Raw genomic sequence first — 15,987 nt, 5'->3', positions numbered from 1 at the left:
AAAGAGCAACTTATTTTTCCAAAACCATGGTAATAACAACGGCCCGCTAGCATGCTCTAGCAAAAATTGTGCTTTGGTGTGTATCTGACGGACAAAAGCCAAACCAGTTCCACACCACTGAAGTTGCACCATTTTAACAAACCAATTCTGGTTCATCTGTTTCATTCAACGCCCTTCTCATTCTCGGTCATTATGCTTTTTCTGCCATGTGCGTATGAAAACAAAGGCACTGCACATGCGCGTTTTACCCATATTGTATCGCGATATTTATCGTTGCCTAACATTATATCGGTATTACCGTGAAAGGTATGATATGGCCCAGCCCTACTATTCACTATTATTCTGCTGTGCTTTGATCTTTTATGACCTCTGATGTCCTTTAGCACCAAAAAGGTTGAGAACTGAACCAGCTTGTATCATTTCTGTACTATGCTACATTCTTGTAGAGGTCTGTCTGTGTATCAGATAGTTACAACAAGATGTGGTAGAAGATGAAGCAAGTGGAAATATCAAGGAAAATTAAAGTTGCTCTGACAGTGGTGAAAAATATGAGGAGAAGAGAGAGTGTGTTTAAAGATAAAGTCAATGTATTCTCTTTTTCTTATATAAATCAGGGTTGCACTGAAGGTGGAGCCTATCCCAGTTGTCACAGGGCAACAGGTGATATTATATAAAGCTCTGAATAGGAAATTACTATATATGAACCAGTCCATTTAACTTGCAAATTCCATCTATCTATCCATCCATTTTCTTCCACTTATGGGGGCAGCAGCCTAATCAGAGAATGCCAGACCTCCCTCTCCCCGGCCACCTCCTCAAGCCTTTCCAGTGCACCACCACTCAGTTCAGTTCAATTCAATTTTATTTATATAACGCCAAATCACAACAACAGTCGCCTCAAGGCGCTTTTGAATTGTAAGGTAGACCCTACAATAAACCTAAATATACCTAAATCTTTCAGCTTGGGGCAGGAAGTTGTCCCTGACATAGAGTGGTGACTCCATCCTTTTTCCAGCTGAGGACCAAATTATGAACAGAATGTGTGATAAAGGGCAGCCCTGGTGGACTCCAACACCCACCAGAAACAGTATGCAGACAAAAGCTCATGCAACGGTTGAATAATGATCGAATGGCCTGACACCCCATACTCCGGAACACCTCCCATAAGACACTTCGAGGGAAACCCATGTAGACTGGTTGGGCAATCTCCCATGCCCTCTCAAGTATCCTAAAGAGGGTGAAGCTGGTTCAGTGTTCTGCGACCGGGACAAAAACTGCATTGTTCCTCCTGTATCTGAGGTTTGACTAACGGATGGGCTCTCCTTTCGAGCACCCTGGCAAGACTTTCTTGGGGAGGCTGAGGAGTGTGATCCTCCTATAGTTGGAACACACCCTCCGGTCCCCTTTCTTGAAGATAGGAACCACCACCCAGGTCTGGTAATCAGGAGTTACAACCCCTGATCTCCACACAACATTGTAGAGGTGTGCCGACCAAGACAGCTCAACAACAGCTAGAGCCTTCAGGAACCCAGGCCTAACCTCATCCACCCCGGGAGCCCTGCCACTAAGAAGTTATTTAACTGCCTCAGTGGCGTAACCCCCGGAGATAGACAAGTTGTCTCCCTTGTCCCCATATGCTGCTACCTTTACAGAAGATGTGTCAGTGGGATTAAGGTGGTCCTCAAAGTATTCCTTCCAAAGCCCGACAATGTCTTCCTTCAAAGTCAGCAGCGTCTGGACTTCTTTAGGGTTCACAAGAAACTTAAAGAAGTCCAGACGCTTTTCTTTCCAAGCTCCTTTGACTACGATGACGTGGAGCACTGAGAACCTCCACAGGTATACACAATGTAGGTAAAGTACCACTTCCCCTTCTGAGTCGCCTGATGGTTTGCCAGAATCTCTTCAAGGCAGTCCAAAAGTGTTTTTCCATGGCCTCTCCGAACTCCTTCCACACTCGAGTTTTTACTTCAACCACTGCTCGAGCTGTGTTCCTCTTGGCCTGTCGGTACCTATCAGCTGCCTCTGAAGTCCCACAGGCTAACAAAGCCCAATAAGACTCCTTCTTCAGCCTGATGGTTCCCTGTTTCCCTGCAGCTTCAGTGCAGCAGTTTTAGCAATGGAGGCCCAACCACCAGACGTTTGCCCCTCGCTGGGCCTGACTCCAGGGTCCCGAGAGGGTAACCAGTAACCCTATCCCAGGCAGGAACAGTTCCCTTGATCTTCTGCTTATAGGGGTTTTTGAATCCCTCTTTGGTCCCTCACCCAGGATCACTTTGGAGACCCTGCCAGGGGACAAAAAGCCCCCAACAACACACTGTGCTGCCATGTTATAAAGAAAAAGTTAAATAAAACACTTTTGATGGGAGAGATTTTTAAGCTGACAAGAGTGGTGACAATCAGTGAGCAGCATTATGCCTTGTCATCGTTTATAATTTTTTTCTAAAGCACACATGGGAAAATTATACAAGGAGCTAGAGGCCTGGGACTGGTAAAGGGCGACCAAAATTTTTATAAAAGATAAACGAACCAACCCCACAAAAAATCATAACTATGCTAAGGAATCTCAAGATTTCTTCAGTGATTCTGTATTGAAAATTCCCTTCATCAGTGACCTAGGAAGTGCTACATATCAGTCAACTGGCAAGCTGTAGACTAATTTAAGTGCAACTACTTTGATAGACTTTTTTATGTAATCTGTAACCATGCAATGCAGTTTGTTGCTGCTTTCTAACTTTATAGAAATCAGTATGACCCTCTGGGAAGCACCCTAACCCTAGGTCAAACATTTCCTACACGTAGTTCATACAGCGTTGAATTTGCTGGATTGGAGCTGACGCCCGTGCTCTGACACCTTCCCTTCGTTACTAAATTAGCTCCGTGTGGACCTCCGGGCAGTCCCTACACACAGAGCGAACGCTCCGGAACGCTCGGCGACAGCCAATCAGCGTATCTCCCTGCTTTGTTAGCTCTCCTCTGGCAAAACAACAGCTCGTTTCGATTTGTTTTCCTTTTCGCCGCGTAGCCACCAACAAACAGAGCGAGTAAAATGTTAGAATAAATAAAGCGTGTATTTGTGTTTGGTGTTATTATCGTTTTGGTGTTAGTCTAGACTGAAGGCAGAGGAAGTTGGAACTGCCGACGCATCGTTCGCTGCTAGCTAACTGGAGCTAATATCGAGCGACCCAACAGAGAAAGCAGAGATGGGGTCCATCCTGAGTCGTAGAATCGCTGGTGTTGAAGACATCGATATTCAAGCCAACTCGGCTTACCGATTTCCACCGAAATCTGGTAAATGATCGTCAATGTCTCCGATGAAATCATATTCGTCATAAACCCCCATCTTCCTAACTAGTGCGGTCTAAATGCGCTTTCTGCTAATGACCGTCAGCCGCGCAGACAAATAATGATTGTAAACATATGTGATTGCGATTTTTTTTTTTTTTTTTTTTTTACCAATAGACGGTAACTTAATAAAACATTTTTGTCAGATTTACAGTATTTTCGGTGTGTCGGACATTGCTGCCACCGAGGATAAAGCACGATGGCTGTTTATTAGGCTATTACAGACAGACAGTCTTGATGTTCATCAGGATGATCATGAGTAGATGGACTTTTAAGAACTGGGGAATCATAGATGTTGACGTAGTGACCCTCTATGTCATCAAATGTTTCTCACCCTTTAAAGCAATAACCTTTAAACCACAGTTTGATAGCATATAGATCTTTTCACATTGTAAAAACAATGTGAAGATGAGTATATAAACTAGTTTAGCCACCATTTTATTGCTTGCCAAACTAGTTTTCTTAGCATTAACTGAATAATGGAAGTATTTTAAATTTGACAAATAGCTGAAAAGAATCAAAATTAAAGCTTCAAGGTTGCTGTGCTGCTTTTTCCGAAATGACTGCACTATTAAACATGAGTGCATCCAATCTGTTCATCGCTTTTTCTTTTAAAATATCTCACCTTCAGGGAATTATTTTGCCAGCCACTTTTTCATGGGAGGAGAAAAATTTGACACGCCACATCCAGAGGGATACCTTTTTGGGGAAAACATGGACCTGAATTTTCTTGGAAATAGGCCAGTGCAGGTGAAAACTGTTGTTTATTTAACCTGCTGTTTAGCACTGTATTTTCAACAGCAGTTTGACATTTCTTATCAATAAAATGGTCAGTAGAACTATTTCAATAATTTCAAATCCTTCTATTTCACTAGTTTCCATATGTAACACCTGCACCCCATGAGCCTGTGAAAACCCTGAGGAGTCTGGTGAACATCAGGAAGGATTCTTTGCGTTTGGTCAGGTAGTGATATAAAGGCACTATCACAATGAAACATCACCATAACAGTTTTAATGAAGCCAGTCACATTGGCCTAAGCCTTGTCAAATGTCTGGATTGTAGGTATAAAGATGACTCTGACACACTGGCGGAGGACGGCGGGAAACCAAAGGTCCAGTATGGTGTGGAGTTCACTTTTGATGCTGATGCTCGAGTGGCTATCACCCTCTACTGCCAGGCATTTGAGGAGTTCTCCAATGGCATGGCAGTGTAAGGATTTAATCTTACAATTAATACAATCAAATCATCATCTGGTTTTTTACTTATTAAATAAAAATCCATGCCGTGTGTGAAGTAAACAAAGATGGGGCAAATGCATCTGCGGATCAGTTGTACCATTCACACAGACTGATACTGCTCTGACACAGCGTCTTCATGTTAATGTGAAGCAGTAACAACAAGAAACATTTAAATGCTGTTTTATGGGTGTGAGATTGAGCTCCAGAGCACAAAGTCTAGAATAGATGCAATGGGTCCTTAGCAACCACCAGTCACCATGGATACCAGATAAGACTCAGACAAAGACGAAAGTGATAGTCTGAAGTTGCCGTCTTATGAAACAAACAAGATGATCCATAAAATGACGGCGGCTGCTGCTGTTGTGCTTGGTTTTCTATTTTCTTTAGTTTGATTTTATTTAAAAAGTGTACTGAATTTCTTAATACATATAAGTGTTAGTTCACATTGAGTCTTCATTGCTGATGTCTGTATAAGTGCAGCAGCAAAAAGTTTCCAGGTTGTACTGGAATATTTCTTCCCTTTTCTGTCATTTCCAAAGTCAACTTTGATAGTTTTGCTGTCTTCTACATGTAGGTACAGCCCAAAGGATCCGTCGATGGCCTCTGAAACTGTGCATTACAAGCGGGGGGTGAGCCAGCAGTTCTCCATGCCGTCTTTTAAAATAGATTTCAGCGAATGGAAAGAAGAAGATGTAAGCATTTGCAGTAGTTAATGCATTTTGTAATCAGTTTAATTTAGCACATAAAAAAGCATTGCATCACCACGTTTGATTTGATATATGTCTTCTATTTATGTGTAACTGTCTCCTTTAAAGCTGAATTTCGACCTCGACCGAGGAGTGTTTCCCATGGTGATCCAAGCTGTGGTTGATGAAGGGGACGGTAAGTCGCTGGAGCTGCACAGGACTAATACCAATATTGACTCTGTTAAAAAGGGGACTGTTGAACTTTTTCTTACATTTTGTCTTTAATATATGCTACAGTTGTAGATGTTTACAGCAAACATGGCCAAAGTTTTAGATAATTTGGTCAGTTTATGTACAGGTAATTCTTGTGAGCCAAAAGTTTAGGCATTTAGGTGCTCTAAGTGTTTGGTTTCTGACTCCTTTCTCTGCTTCTATATGATATCAGAGGAAGCAGATCTCCCTTATATAGTCATCTCAGGCAAACAGTTTTTCTCTTGTGAAAACAGGAGAGCCACCCCCATGAACTTTCTTTTTGGGATGAGCAGCCAATCAGAGGAAGGTTAGAAGGGAGGGTGACCTTCAAGAAAGAAAAGCTAAACTGCCTTGTTTAAGATAAATAGAATAATTTTGAACTCTGAGTCATGCAAAGCTACTATAGTGGAGTCAAAAAAATAAAATTAAAAAGCTGGAAATCGTCTCTCAGTGGGCTCCTTTTTAACATTTGAAAGTAATGGACTACGATCACAGTTTCATTGTTACCTCAATAATCTTGATGTTTTGTTTTTTTCAAGATTGTCTTGGACATGCCCATGTGCTTTTGGCAGCATTTGAAAGAGTATGTATATGTTAAAAAACAATAAATAATTTTAACATGTAGAGAGCATGTTTACTATTTATATGAGCTAAAACATGTCTTGTGTCCCCCCCCCCAGCATGTTGATGGGAGTTTCTCAGTGAAACCTCTGAAGCAGAAGCAAATTGTAAGTTTATAAAGGTTTTTATTTCAGTCTTGTTTTATTATAAGTTATTGAAGTTTAGAGTAAAGTCATATTTGAGCCGTTAGTTATTTATCCAGCCCATGTGTGGCATGTTTCTATCAAAGAGCAGGTGAAAGGTGGATGTTTCAGCCTGTGAAAGCATGTGAGCAGATGTGTGCCAATCTCTAAAGTAGACTTGATTGTAAACCTGCGCTTTAGACTCTGAATGTATTTATTTATTCTACATTTGAGCGACAAGCACTACTTTAATGTTATTAAGTATACATAACAGATTTACAGTCATTTGTAGTGAATGGGTTTTCTTTCAAACTTTTAAGAATATGTGGATATTTTTTTTATAAAATCTAAATGTTGAATTTCATTTTTTACTTTTTTCTCAGGTGGACCGTGTAAGCTACCTCTTGCAGGAGATTTATGGAATCGAGAACAAAAACAACCAAGAAACTAAGGTTGGAATTGCTAACTGAGAAGAATCACGATGTTGGAAAAAGTTGGCTGTGATTGATTTGTAAGCCTTTTTGTTCTTCTTTAGCCATCTGATGATGAGAACAGTGACAACAGCAACGAGTGCGTCGTCTGTTTGTCTGACCTGCGAGACACGCTTATCCTGCCCTGCAGACACCTTTGTCTCTGCAACTCCTGTGCGGACACTCTGCGGTACCAGGCCAACAACTGCCCCATCTGCAGGCTGCGTAAGAAGTGTTACTTTCTTAAAAAAAAAAAGTTGTGTCATGCTATATGAGCAGGTTTAGATTCAATCAATGAATTCATTAATGAATGTATCTGCTTTCCAGCCTTCAGAGCCTTGCTTCAGATCAGAGCTGTAAGGAAAAAGCCTGGAGCTCTTTCTCCCGTGTCCTTTAGTCCAGTTCTGGCTCAGACTATGGACCACGATGAGCACTCAGTAAGATATATGTTTTTAACCAGCTGTGCATCTTACCTAACTGCATTAACTGTAAAAAAAAAATTTTTGAAATCTTTATTATAATATTAAGATCAACAATAAATCCACTTTTCTCTTTCACTGACTTTTTGCAGGGCACAGACTCAGTTCCTCCTGGCTTCGAGCCCATCTCACTGTTAGAGGCCCTGAATGGTTTGCGCTCGGTGTCTCCTGCCATCCCATCAGCCCCCCTCTATGACGACATCAATTTCTCTGGGGGTCTGGGAGGGGACAACAGACAGTTAAGCTCTCCAGAGCATTTAAGCGATGGAAGTCTGCAGAAAGGCAAAGTCAGCAAGTCACCTGACAGGTAATCTAAGACATAAAATCTTTACTGCAAGTAATCTGGTTTAGGTAGGAAATTGGATAGCATGTAATGGTGTCAAACATCATTTCCCATGAGACTCTGCCAGTAATCAGATTTACCCCTTTATCCATTTCCTGTAAAGAGCTGTGTTTTTAGTTAATCTTTATGCCTCCAGCAAATTTTCTTTTTTAGAGGAAAATTTAGAGCTGACATAATCATGTAAAATGGGCCTGTTAGAGGCTGAAGGCCCAAGGGCTTATCTAAGGGCTAGAATATTTTTGTCAAAGTCAAATTCTGTGCATGAATGTCACCGTGAATAATTAAATTACCACTTCTAATAGTATAGTTAAGTATTTCTTATTTTTCTGCATTGTTCCCCTCCAGCACCCTGAGGTCTCCATCGTCTCCAATCCAGGAGGAGGATGAAGAGAAGCTGTCGGAGATGTCTGATGCTCAGCCACACACTCTTCTGTCCAGTAGCCCCGCCCCCACAGATGTAAGCTTCTTCTTCACTAACTGACATTAAGCTCTGACACCAGTACAGACAAAAACCTACCTTCCTTTATTCTTCCAGGCCACAGCGACTGAGGACGTGGCAGAATCCCTGTCTCCAGATGAAGGTGAGTTTTCTCCTTTGGTTCTCAGTGAACAGTCATGTGTTTGAGTGACAGTGATGACATTCTGGACTTTGTTGGTATCCAGAGGACAGGATGCATTCTGGAGGAGACATTCTGCAGGACTGCATCAGTGAACACAGTAGCTTGACCAAAACAGAGAGTGACCCACCAGGTGATCTGTCTTTGCCAGGTAAGAGATTTTCCATCTGGGACGAAGAACAAAAAAAAGCCCTTACAAGGATCCTTTTAATTAAGGAAGAAGTGATAAAAATGAAAGATGTGTCATTTCTTAAACTTTGGACCTGTACTTTCCGATGAAAGCTTAGAGCAAATCAGGTCTTCACAAAGTGAAGACTTGTCACTGTTGACTGGAAGTTAAATATTCCCTCTGGTACTTTAGCTCAGTGTCTTTCTTCTTTAACCCTGGACTTTAAGGCTGCAATTCTGTGTGCTTTGCCTCTAACGTGTGTGCTCTGGTGCTTCTGTGTGTTATCTACCCCCCCTCTTCTGTTCCCTGCCATCTTGTCTCTTTTTACCATCTCACTTTGGCCAGCTCTAGGTCCTGATTCCTGCTCTATTGGTATGGAGGAATAACTGTGGTATGTAGGCTTTCCTGTCTGCTCTGCTTCTCTGTGTATGAGCTCTACTGATGATAATGGTAACATTCACTGCTATCATTCACAGCTAGAAACCTCCCCCCAGCAGTGATATGTTCTGTTATGATCAACAATTAAATGCCTGCAAGGCCAAACTGGTGTAGAACAGTTTGTTCTCCTACTGAAAGTCTGAAAGGAAACTTCACTTTTAACTATGTTTCTTATCTATTGATTGTTTCCCCTTTTTCCAACCCCAGGGTCATCAGAAAGCCTGAAAAGTCAGAGCACAAACTGCTCCAGCCAGCCTCTCCTGTGTCCCACGAGCAGCCTTCATATGGAAGATGAACATCTCATCCACTAACTCCTCCCATCTTTGCTTCAGAGATCATCCAGCTCTTTCATTCCTTTCACCCCCACAGCTCAGTCTTCTGCTTGCGTGATCAGAGCTGACAACAGCCCCGAAAGGAAGTTAACAAGAGTGAGGCAGGACTCTGTTTATTCCATCAGCATCTCTTGACAAAACAAAAGAAATTGGACGGTCGCAAAGATGTTTGTGATGGCTTGTTCTATGACTGAAGTTTAAAAAAAAAAGATCAACTCCCCCCAGCTTTTTATTAACTCTCGAATGGTCTTCAGTCGTCGAGTTGTTGTTTAGTACTGTTTATTCCAGAGAAATTTCACTACCTGTCATGGTGGTGCTTTTAAGCGCACTTACTTTAAATTAACGCTGTATCAAAGTTTTTGACACTAAATTCTAAAGAATTTGTATTACTTGTGTATCCGTGTGGCCATTTGAGGTGATTTTGCTCTCCCAACAAAATCAGTTAATTCATTCCTCACAACAAAAGTATATAATGACATATGTCTTAAGCTGTCTGCTGTCTAAAACATCAACACATGGTTTTATCATTTCAAACTATATATCTATGTATTACAACTAGAGTCCTGTGTAGTTGCCTTTAAAATTGTACATTTTTTTATATATATATTATATAATATATAAAAAAATATAAATAAAGGAACTACATTCAGTTAACATGCACAATATTTAAGACTTTGATAATCAAAAAGAGCTACAGATTTACATCCTAACAGCTGAACTCAAAGATAGCTAAAGCCTGCTACAAGCATAGATGCTGCACCTACATGTTTGCTGACTTAGTGTGGCACAGTAAGGGTGCTCGTGGTATATGTGGCAACTTTCTACAGTCCCTTTTTTTCCGTGGCAATGCCAGTGTCTGCTTCTGTGATGTAGCTGCAAAAAAAGGGGTCACGTGTTTGTGTGGCTGCAGCGACTGTACTTACCTTGGTTGTGTACGTGTAGCACACTGCATATAGATCTATGTGCCTTGAATTAATGTGGCTGCCTGCTTGTTGCAATGGACATTAGTGTTCTTAAAAATGCCACAGTATACAACAGTTTCAGCCCGTAGACAGGATTTTTTTTATGCTGATGTACAGAGCCTTTTTTTCGTATCGCAAACTTCATGCTACTGGAAAAACGTATGTTGTTATTGAGCAATATTCAATTGAACTGTTCATTTACTATGTTATTGCCATGTGTTGATTATGCATTCAATATTAGTGTTTAGGTTCAAGTGGGTTCTCCTCGTAACAATTGTGTTTTTGAAAGGAAGGCATCCAATGCAATAGATGCAAAGGCAAATGCATCTTAATAATTGGGCTCGCATTTGCATGTGAATTTGTAGATGCTTAAACCTCTGACTCCTTTGAATGGTTTTTTTTTTTTACTTTTGGTAACGTGCTTATTTTGTCTTTACTCCCTCCTTTTCTGTGCCATTTCAACTTGACACTGTGCCTTCCCGTTCTGACCACTGTTGACCTGGTATCCAGGATAACTCCACACTAAGTGGTATTTGGCTCTCTGTAAAATCAATACCTGTCTCTTCCCGTGTGTGTATAGCAGCATGTGTATAACAATAAAGAAAGAGTCATTACTTCAACTGCAAGTTGTTTGCTGATCATCTCAAGAACACAATTCTATTAAGACAATATTATGCTGTAGAGCTCACAGATTACAGTTTAATGCTGACAAATGTACAAGTTTTTGACAGTAAAACAGTGACATTTGCTACTGTGTAGATGTAGGAAATTAGCCCAGAAGTTTAAGGATTCAGAGTTTTACAAGGTAATTACAAGCATCGTGAAGAAAAGCACACACGTTTAGTAGTGGATGAAGAACATAAGAGATGTAAAATGATGTTTGCAGTCATCACTCAATATCAATTAAATCTGTCAAGCTTCAGATGAAGATGTTGGTCCTGAAATTGATAAAAACATACAAATCTGTGTTCTTTAAATGTAGACAAATACTTGGTCACACCCAAAAAGGTTCAGTGATAGCACAGTTTCCTATGTTATGCACTGCGTCATGTAAACGGATGAAAAGCAAAGAAAAATTCAAAGTTATCAAAGTCTGTCTTCTCTTCTTTTTTTCTTTTTTGCTGTGTGCACAATAGCAAACAGAATACTGGCAAGTCTAGTATCAATAAATATTATGTATATTATCAAATAAAATTAAAAGTGTGCATACTCTGTTTCTGTCATTATGAAGACCAAGCACCTGACACAGGGTTTTAGAATTACACTTAAGCACTCTGCTACTTTGGATTATATCTTTTATTGTGTATAAACATGACAATAAGGAGTCTTCTGTCACTGTGAACACTGCTCTCTACTGGCCACATGGCCAAGGAAACGTGTAGCTTTGGATCACATTTCAGTGTATTTTTCACAGGGAGCGTTGACTGTGAAGAAGGTCTGAGTGAATTCTCTATCCTGAACCTACATATGCATGAATGTGCAAATATATGTATGATAACACACATAGGAGGTTACACCCATATTAAAATAAACAATTAAATCACCAGAACATCTAAAACATGAAGTCTAGTCTGATATTTAAATAAATGGATATAATGTATCCCAGAAGAATAAATAAATGAACGACAGCTCATTTCAGTAAGAATTTTCCACCCGTCTGATGCAAAATGTCTCAGAGCTTTTCTGCAGTCATGATTAGCTGCTGCCCAGCTCAGACAACAACAGCTGTAAGCCAGTTTAAAGTTTAATGAGGATTTGGTTACACAAGCTCGCTTCAAGCTAGCCTGTAAAAACATAATACACTGTAGAAATGTGCATGTGTGCAGTATGTGTGTATCCACACACACACGCGCGCACACACATTAGATTAGATCTATGACACTTTGGTCAGTGGGTCAGCGAGGCTAAATTACATAACGTCAGAGTTTAATAAGCTTTCACATGCTTACACCTTTGAGCGTCAGAGGTTCGTTTCCTTTTCTAAATTTGTCTGAATGAGTGAAAGTCAACTCTGTCACTGTTTAACTGTAACAGTGTGTTCAGCACTGAACGATTCCCAGGTCAGAAAAGGTAACGCAATCTCTGGCTGTGTACATGCCTGACATCTGATGATCCGGCTCACATAGATGTTCTTGTATTTGTGATTAGCAGGCTGTCCAGATAACACAGAATAAATGAGATTTACAAAACATCATTACAGCCCAAGGCCAAAGGGAGGAGTGGTATGAAGCAGTAATCCCTAATAATAATGTTCCTTTTTTAATAGTTGAGGCCATTTGGAGAAAGTATTTGTACAGCCAAATAACTGCAGTATAAAATATAAAACTCTTGGGGCCAGAGAAATAAGGCTTTCTTTTTTCAGTCTTAACAAAGGAAAATCCAATGAAAAAGTTTATTAGATGAAGAAGTTTAGGAATGCAATGCATACACATCCACAGAATTTGTGATATAGAGCACTGTGGTTTTATTTCATGACATGAAGTGGTTTGCTGTAGAGTGAACTCAAAGTGTCCTTTGAAATTCTACTGTTGTGCTGACAGCTAAACACGTCTGTGTAAACATGTTTACCCAAGGCCAGCTGATGCTCGTGCGCTCTCATTTAATTAGCCTGTGCTAAATCTCTTTAAGGCATGAAATCACCCCCACAGCAATCCGCATAAAATCTCTCCTCCTTACTCAGTTCAGTCAAAGTAGCCCGGACGCCCTTGGTCTCTAAAAACACGAGCATCACCACAACAGTCACACCATGTCCTGCACATCCCCACGCTGAACAAGACAAAACCCAGAGGACATGCAAATGTGCATGTGCCAATATCCATGTGCCCATGAAAACTAGTATCTCAACAACACACTTTTTTTCATACTGAAGGTTCACAGTTTTACAATTAATCTGCCTGAGTTATTCCATCTGTGCAGGCAGGATATTACCATTACAAAAAGATATTCTAACACAGAGGGAAAAACTAAAAAAAGACTTCTGTAACTACTCTGACACGAGGTTGATTCAAATGTTTATCTCAGTGTTGGAATGATTAAAGCTTTCTGAATACTAATAAGTAAAAAATTCTCACTGAACTGCTGCAGCTACAGACTTGTCAATCTCTTAATGTGGCAGTGCAAACCAAATCCAAAGTATAAAGCGCATAAAAAATACAGCAAGAACAATAAAGTCTGCTGTTTAACGTTAGAGGATTTAAAGACTTCGGTGGCACGTGCACAGACAGCTATCCTACTTGGAAGCAGCCACTTAGAGATCAGTTAAAAAAGAGGAGGAGGGAGAGAGAGTGGGGGAGGCGAGAAGGTCAGCATCTTGCCAGCTGAGGTGACTAAGACTGGACTCAGAGCTGTGGGAAAAGCAGGGCACGGGAGGTTTTGTTTGCAGGGTTTAACTTTATCTGACTGCTACTAAAAGTTCTAGTAGAAAAAGGCTGGAAAAAAGGAGACAGACTCACAGGAGGAACTGTGTAAAATAATCAGAAGCTCCTGTTGTTGCTGTATTGAGGCATGATGACACAACAGGTCAGTGGCTTACTGTTCTTCAAACCCTTCTTTCAGAAGACACCTGTCAGGGTGGACAGCTCTCTGCAACAGAGGCGGCACACACTCCCAGCCAGCGAGTTCAGGAACCTCACACCACAGGATGCCATCAGTGTGTTCGAGATTGAAAGAGAAGGCAAGTCATTAGGCAAGATCGTTGCATTTCATATAAGCAACATATTAATGTGTAACTTCATCTTAGTGCCATTTACAGAGTTAGTGAGAGCATATTTCTTTCATGCTTTCATTTTCATTCCTCCCACAAACTGACGCACTCTCTAAAATCCTCCCCAGCATTTATATCTGTGTCTGGAGAGTGTCCACTTACCCTGGATGAAGTTCTTAACTTCCTGGGTCAGTGCCCTGAGCTGTCTCTGGGCTGGTTTGAAGAGGGACAGCTGGTAGCTTTCATCATCGGCTCTGGCTGGGACAAGGAGAGGCTTTCACAGGTATTTCACAATTGCCTGATTTTGGTGAAATGACTGTGATTCTGTGGCTCATTCATTTTCTTTTTTTAATAACATTACTTCTATTTAACCAGGAGGCCATGACTCAGCATGTCCCAGACAGCTCCACTGTGCACATCCATGTGCTGTCTGTGCACCGCCACTGCCGCCAGCAGGGAAAGGGCTCCATCATCTTGTGGCGCTACTTGCAGTACGTGAGCTGCATGCCAGGCCTCCGTCGAGCTCTGCTGATCTGCGAGGATTTCCTCGTGCCCTTCTACCTCAAGGCTGGCTTCAAGGAGATAGGGCCATCAGCCATCACAGTATCTAACATGCACTTCCAAGAGATGGAGTACACTCTATCTGGACAGGCGTACTCACGGCGGAACAGCGACTGCTAGTCCTTCAATCCTTACCCTGCACTCTCCACTCCACTTATTTCTAACATGGACTCTTGTCAAGCACAAAATACTGCAGCAGGAGAAAAGAGGACACGAATATAGCTGGCCTGGGTTCAGTATCCTAATGCGTCCCCTGATCCACTGAACATGGAGTTAAGTCTGTGTTAAGGCCTGAGGGGAACAACAGTGGATTTAGGTGCTCAAGCAACAAAATGAACCTGTTGCTTTTCTCAGTTATCTATTTATCTAGTCTTCTGTCACTTGTACAATAGATTAATAATGTTTTTAATTATTATAGAAGGCAATTACTGTAAACAACATCTCAGTGTAAATACAATTCTATTTTTATAAACCATACAAATCCAAGCTGTAATACAATCCCATAGCTTGTTGTGGTTTTGTTTGAATTCTTATGAGTTTAAATACTTTAAAGCGATCTTCATCATGTGCTCAAGCAGGAGAGGCAGACATTTTCATTTTGTAGATTTTTTTTTACTTTTCTTTTCAAATACATGTGAGTAGACAGGTAGCTAAAACACTACCGTGTTCAAAACAGTAATCACTTCTTGAGAAGCAATAAAAAAAAAAAAAGGAGAGATAACATTCGAGTGCTCAGCATAATGTAACAAAAATATGGCAGTAGTTGGTACATTTATCAACAAGGCACCAAAGGTATCAATATCTGATTTTTGTCCCTGCTTTTGTATGAGGTTGCCTGGATAATAATATTAATAAATCTTTTGCCTGGAGGGTGAATGTACAAAAAAAGGGGAAAGAAAATCTTCATTGTTCCAGCGCTGGCTTTTCTCATTTCTGCAGGACAGCTAGGTGTTTTGGTGAGGTTCACAAGTGCCTTAGCTTTGTTTCACTCGACAGTGAAGGAGTGATGATGAAAATAAGTCCTTATGATGAGTGGTATGGGTATTCATATTGAGTAAAATAACACAAGCATATTATCATAGTCCACATAGAAGAGGGAGACAATCCCCCAGCCAGTCCGTGTCTTTTGACCTGATGCCTTCCTGCAGTGCTCACACTTCAGTGGAGGTGAGCATTGAGGTCATACTTCTCGCAGAACTTGTCTGTAAAGGGTATGCAGGTGAGCAACTCGCACCATTCACACTTGATTGGGTAGACGTAGAAGAGCACCACGAGGCCTGAAAAGAGTCCAACAAACACCAGCAGGAAGATGATAATCTGGCAGCGTTTGCGGTACAGGTCCATGCGGCCAAAGCTGATGTAGGGTAGGAAGGCGAAGGACAGGAAGAAGCCAGAGATGAAGCCACAAATGTGGGCAAAATTGTCAATCCAGGGCAGCAGCCCAAAGGCAAAGAGGAAGAGCACCACACACAGCAGCTTGGTGAAGGCCCTCCAGGGCTGGGCCAGGATCTGCCAGCTCTGAAACAGCTCCACAAACAGGCAGGCCAGAATCCCAAACTGCGAGCCAGCTGGACCCACCTGAGACAAAGACAGCATCGAGGGACACAGGCTTGAGAAAACACAATGAGCTGTTCAGTCTTTTATATCTGAT

The 15,987-nt window shown here is 41.2% G+C and overlaps 3 protein-coding genes across 7 annotated transcripts in view; 2 read left to right on the top strand and 1 right to left on the bottom strand.

The window, feature by feature from the left end:
• The first annotated feature begins 2,909 nt into the window (after positions 1 to 2,909).
• mgrn1b (mahogunin, ring finger 1b) lies at positions 2,910 to 10,692 on the top strand. Of its 2 annotated transcripts, XM_086289633.1 has the most exons (17): positions 2,910 to 3,288; positions 3,974 to 4,092; positions 4,218 to 4,306; positions 4,406 to 4,552; positions 5,156 to 5,273; positions 5,397 to 5,463; positions 6,059 to 6,102; positions 6,200 to 6,247; positions 6,646 to 6,714; positions 6,798 to 6,957; positions 7,060 to 7,169; positions 7,304 to 7,518; positions 7,900 to 8,011; positions 8,090 to 8,135; positions 8,218 to 8,322; positions 8,686 to 8,731; positions 8,986 to 10,692. In XM_086289633.1, exons 1-16 carry the CDS (start codon positions 3,201 to 3,203, stop codon positions 8,724 to 8,726), a joined length of 1,578 nt encoding a protein of 525 aa, XP_086145759.1. In that variant the 5' UTR covers positions 2,910 to 3,200; the 3' UTR covers positions 8,727 to 8,731; positions 8,986 to 10,692. The 2 variants fall into 2 exon arrangements, with proteins under 2 accessions (XP_086145759.1, XP_086145758.1); XM_086289632.1 differs by lacking the exon at positions 8,686 to 8,731.
• Positions 10,515 to 15,987, bottom strand: part of rhbdf1a (rhomboid 5 homolog 1a (Drosophila)) — a 33,775-nt gene continuing 28,302 nt past the window's right edge. For 3 of the 4 annotated variants that reach the window (XM_086289629.1, XM_086289628.1, XM_086289630.1), the window contains one exon: positions 10,515 to 15,914. In XM_086289629.1, the coding sequence (XP_086145755.1) occupies positions 15,495 to 15,914 (420 nt within the window). In that variant the 3' untranslated portion in view covers positions 10,515 to 15,494. The remainder of the gene's footprint in view (positions 15,915 to 15,987) is intronic. The other variant, XR_015128845.1, reaches the window with a different exon arrangement.
• Positions 13,367 to 14,834, top strand: aanat2 (arylalkylamine N-acetyltransferase 2). The gene is made up of 3 exons (XM_086289634.1): positions 13,367 to 13,745; positions 13,904 to 14,058; positions 14,151 to 14,834. The coding sequence occupies exons 1-3, from the start codon at positions 13,577 to 13,579 to the stop codon at positions 14,454 to 14,456; spliced, it is 630 nt and encodes a 209-aa protein (XP_086145760.1). The 5' UTR covers positions 13,367 to 13,576; the 3' UTR covers positions 14,457 to 14,834.

The sequence above is a fragment of the Aulonocara sp. 'chitande type north' Nkhata Bay genome, linkage group LG4 (genome assembly GCF_057382095.1).
Source record: "Aulonocara sp. 'chitande type north' Nkhata Bay isolate Kocher_YH1m ecotype deep benthic linkage group LG4, A_spYH_male_GT1.1, whole genome shotgun sequence".
NCBI lineage: Eukaryota > Metazoa > Chordata > Actinopteri > Cichliformes > Cichlidae > Aulonocara > Aulonocara sp. 'chitande type north' Nkhata Bay.
Note: the sequence above shows the minus strand (reverse complement) of the source record. Positions and strands in the feature narration are given on the sequence as shown.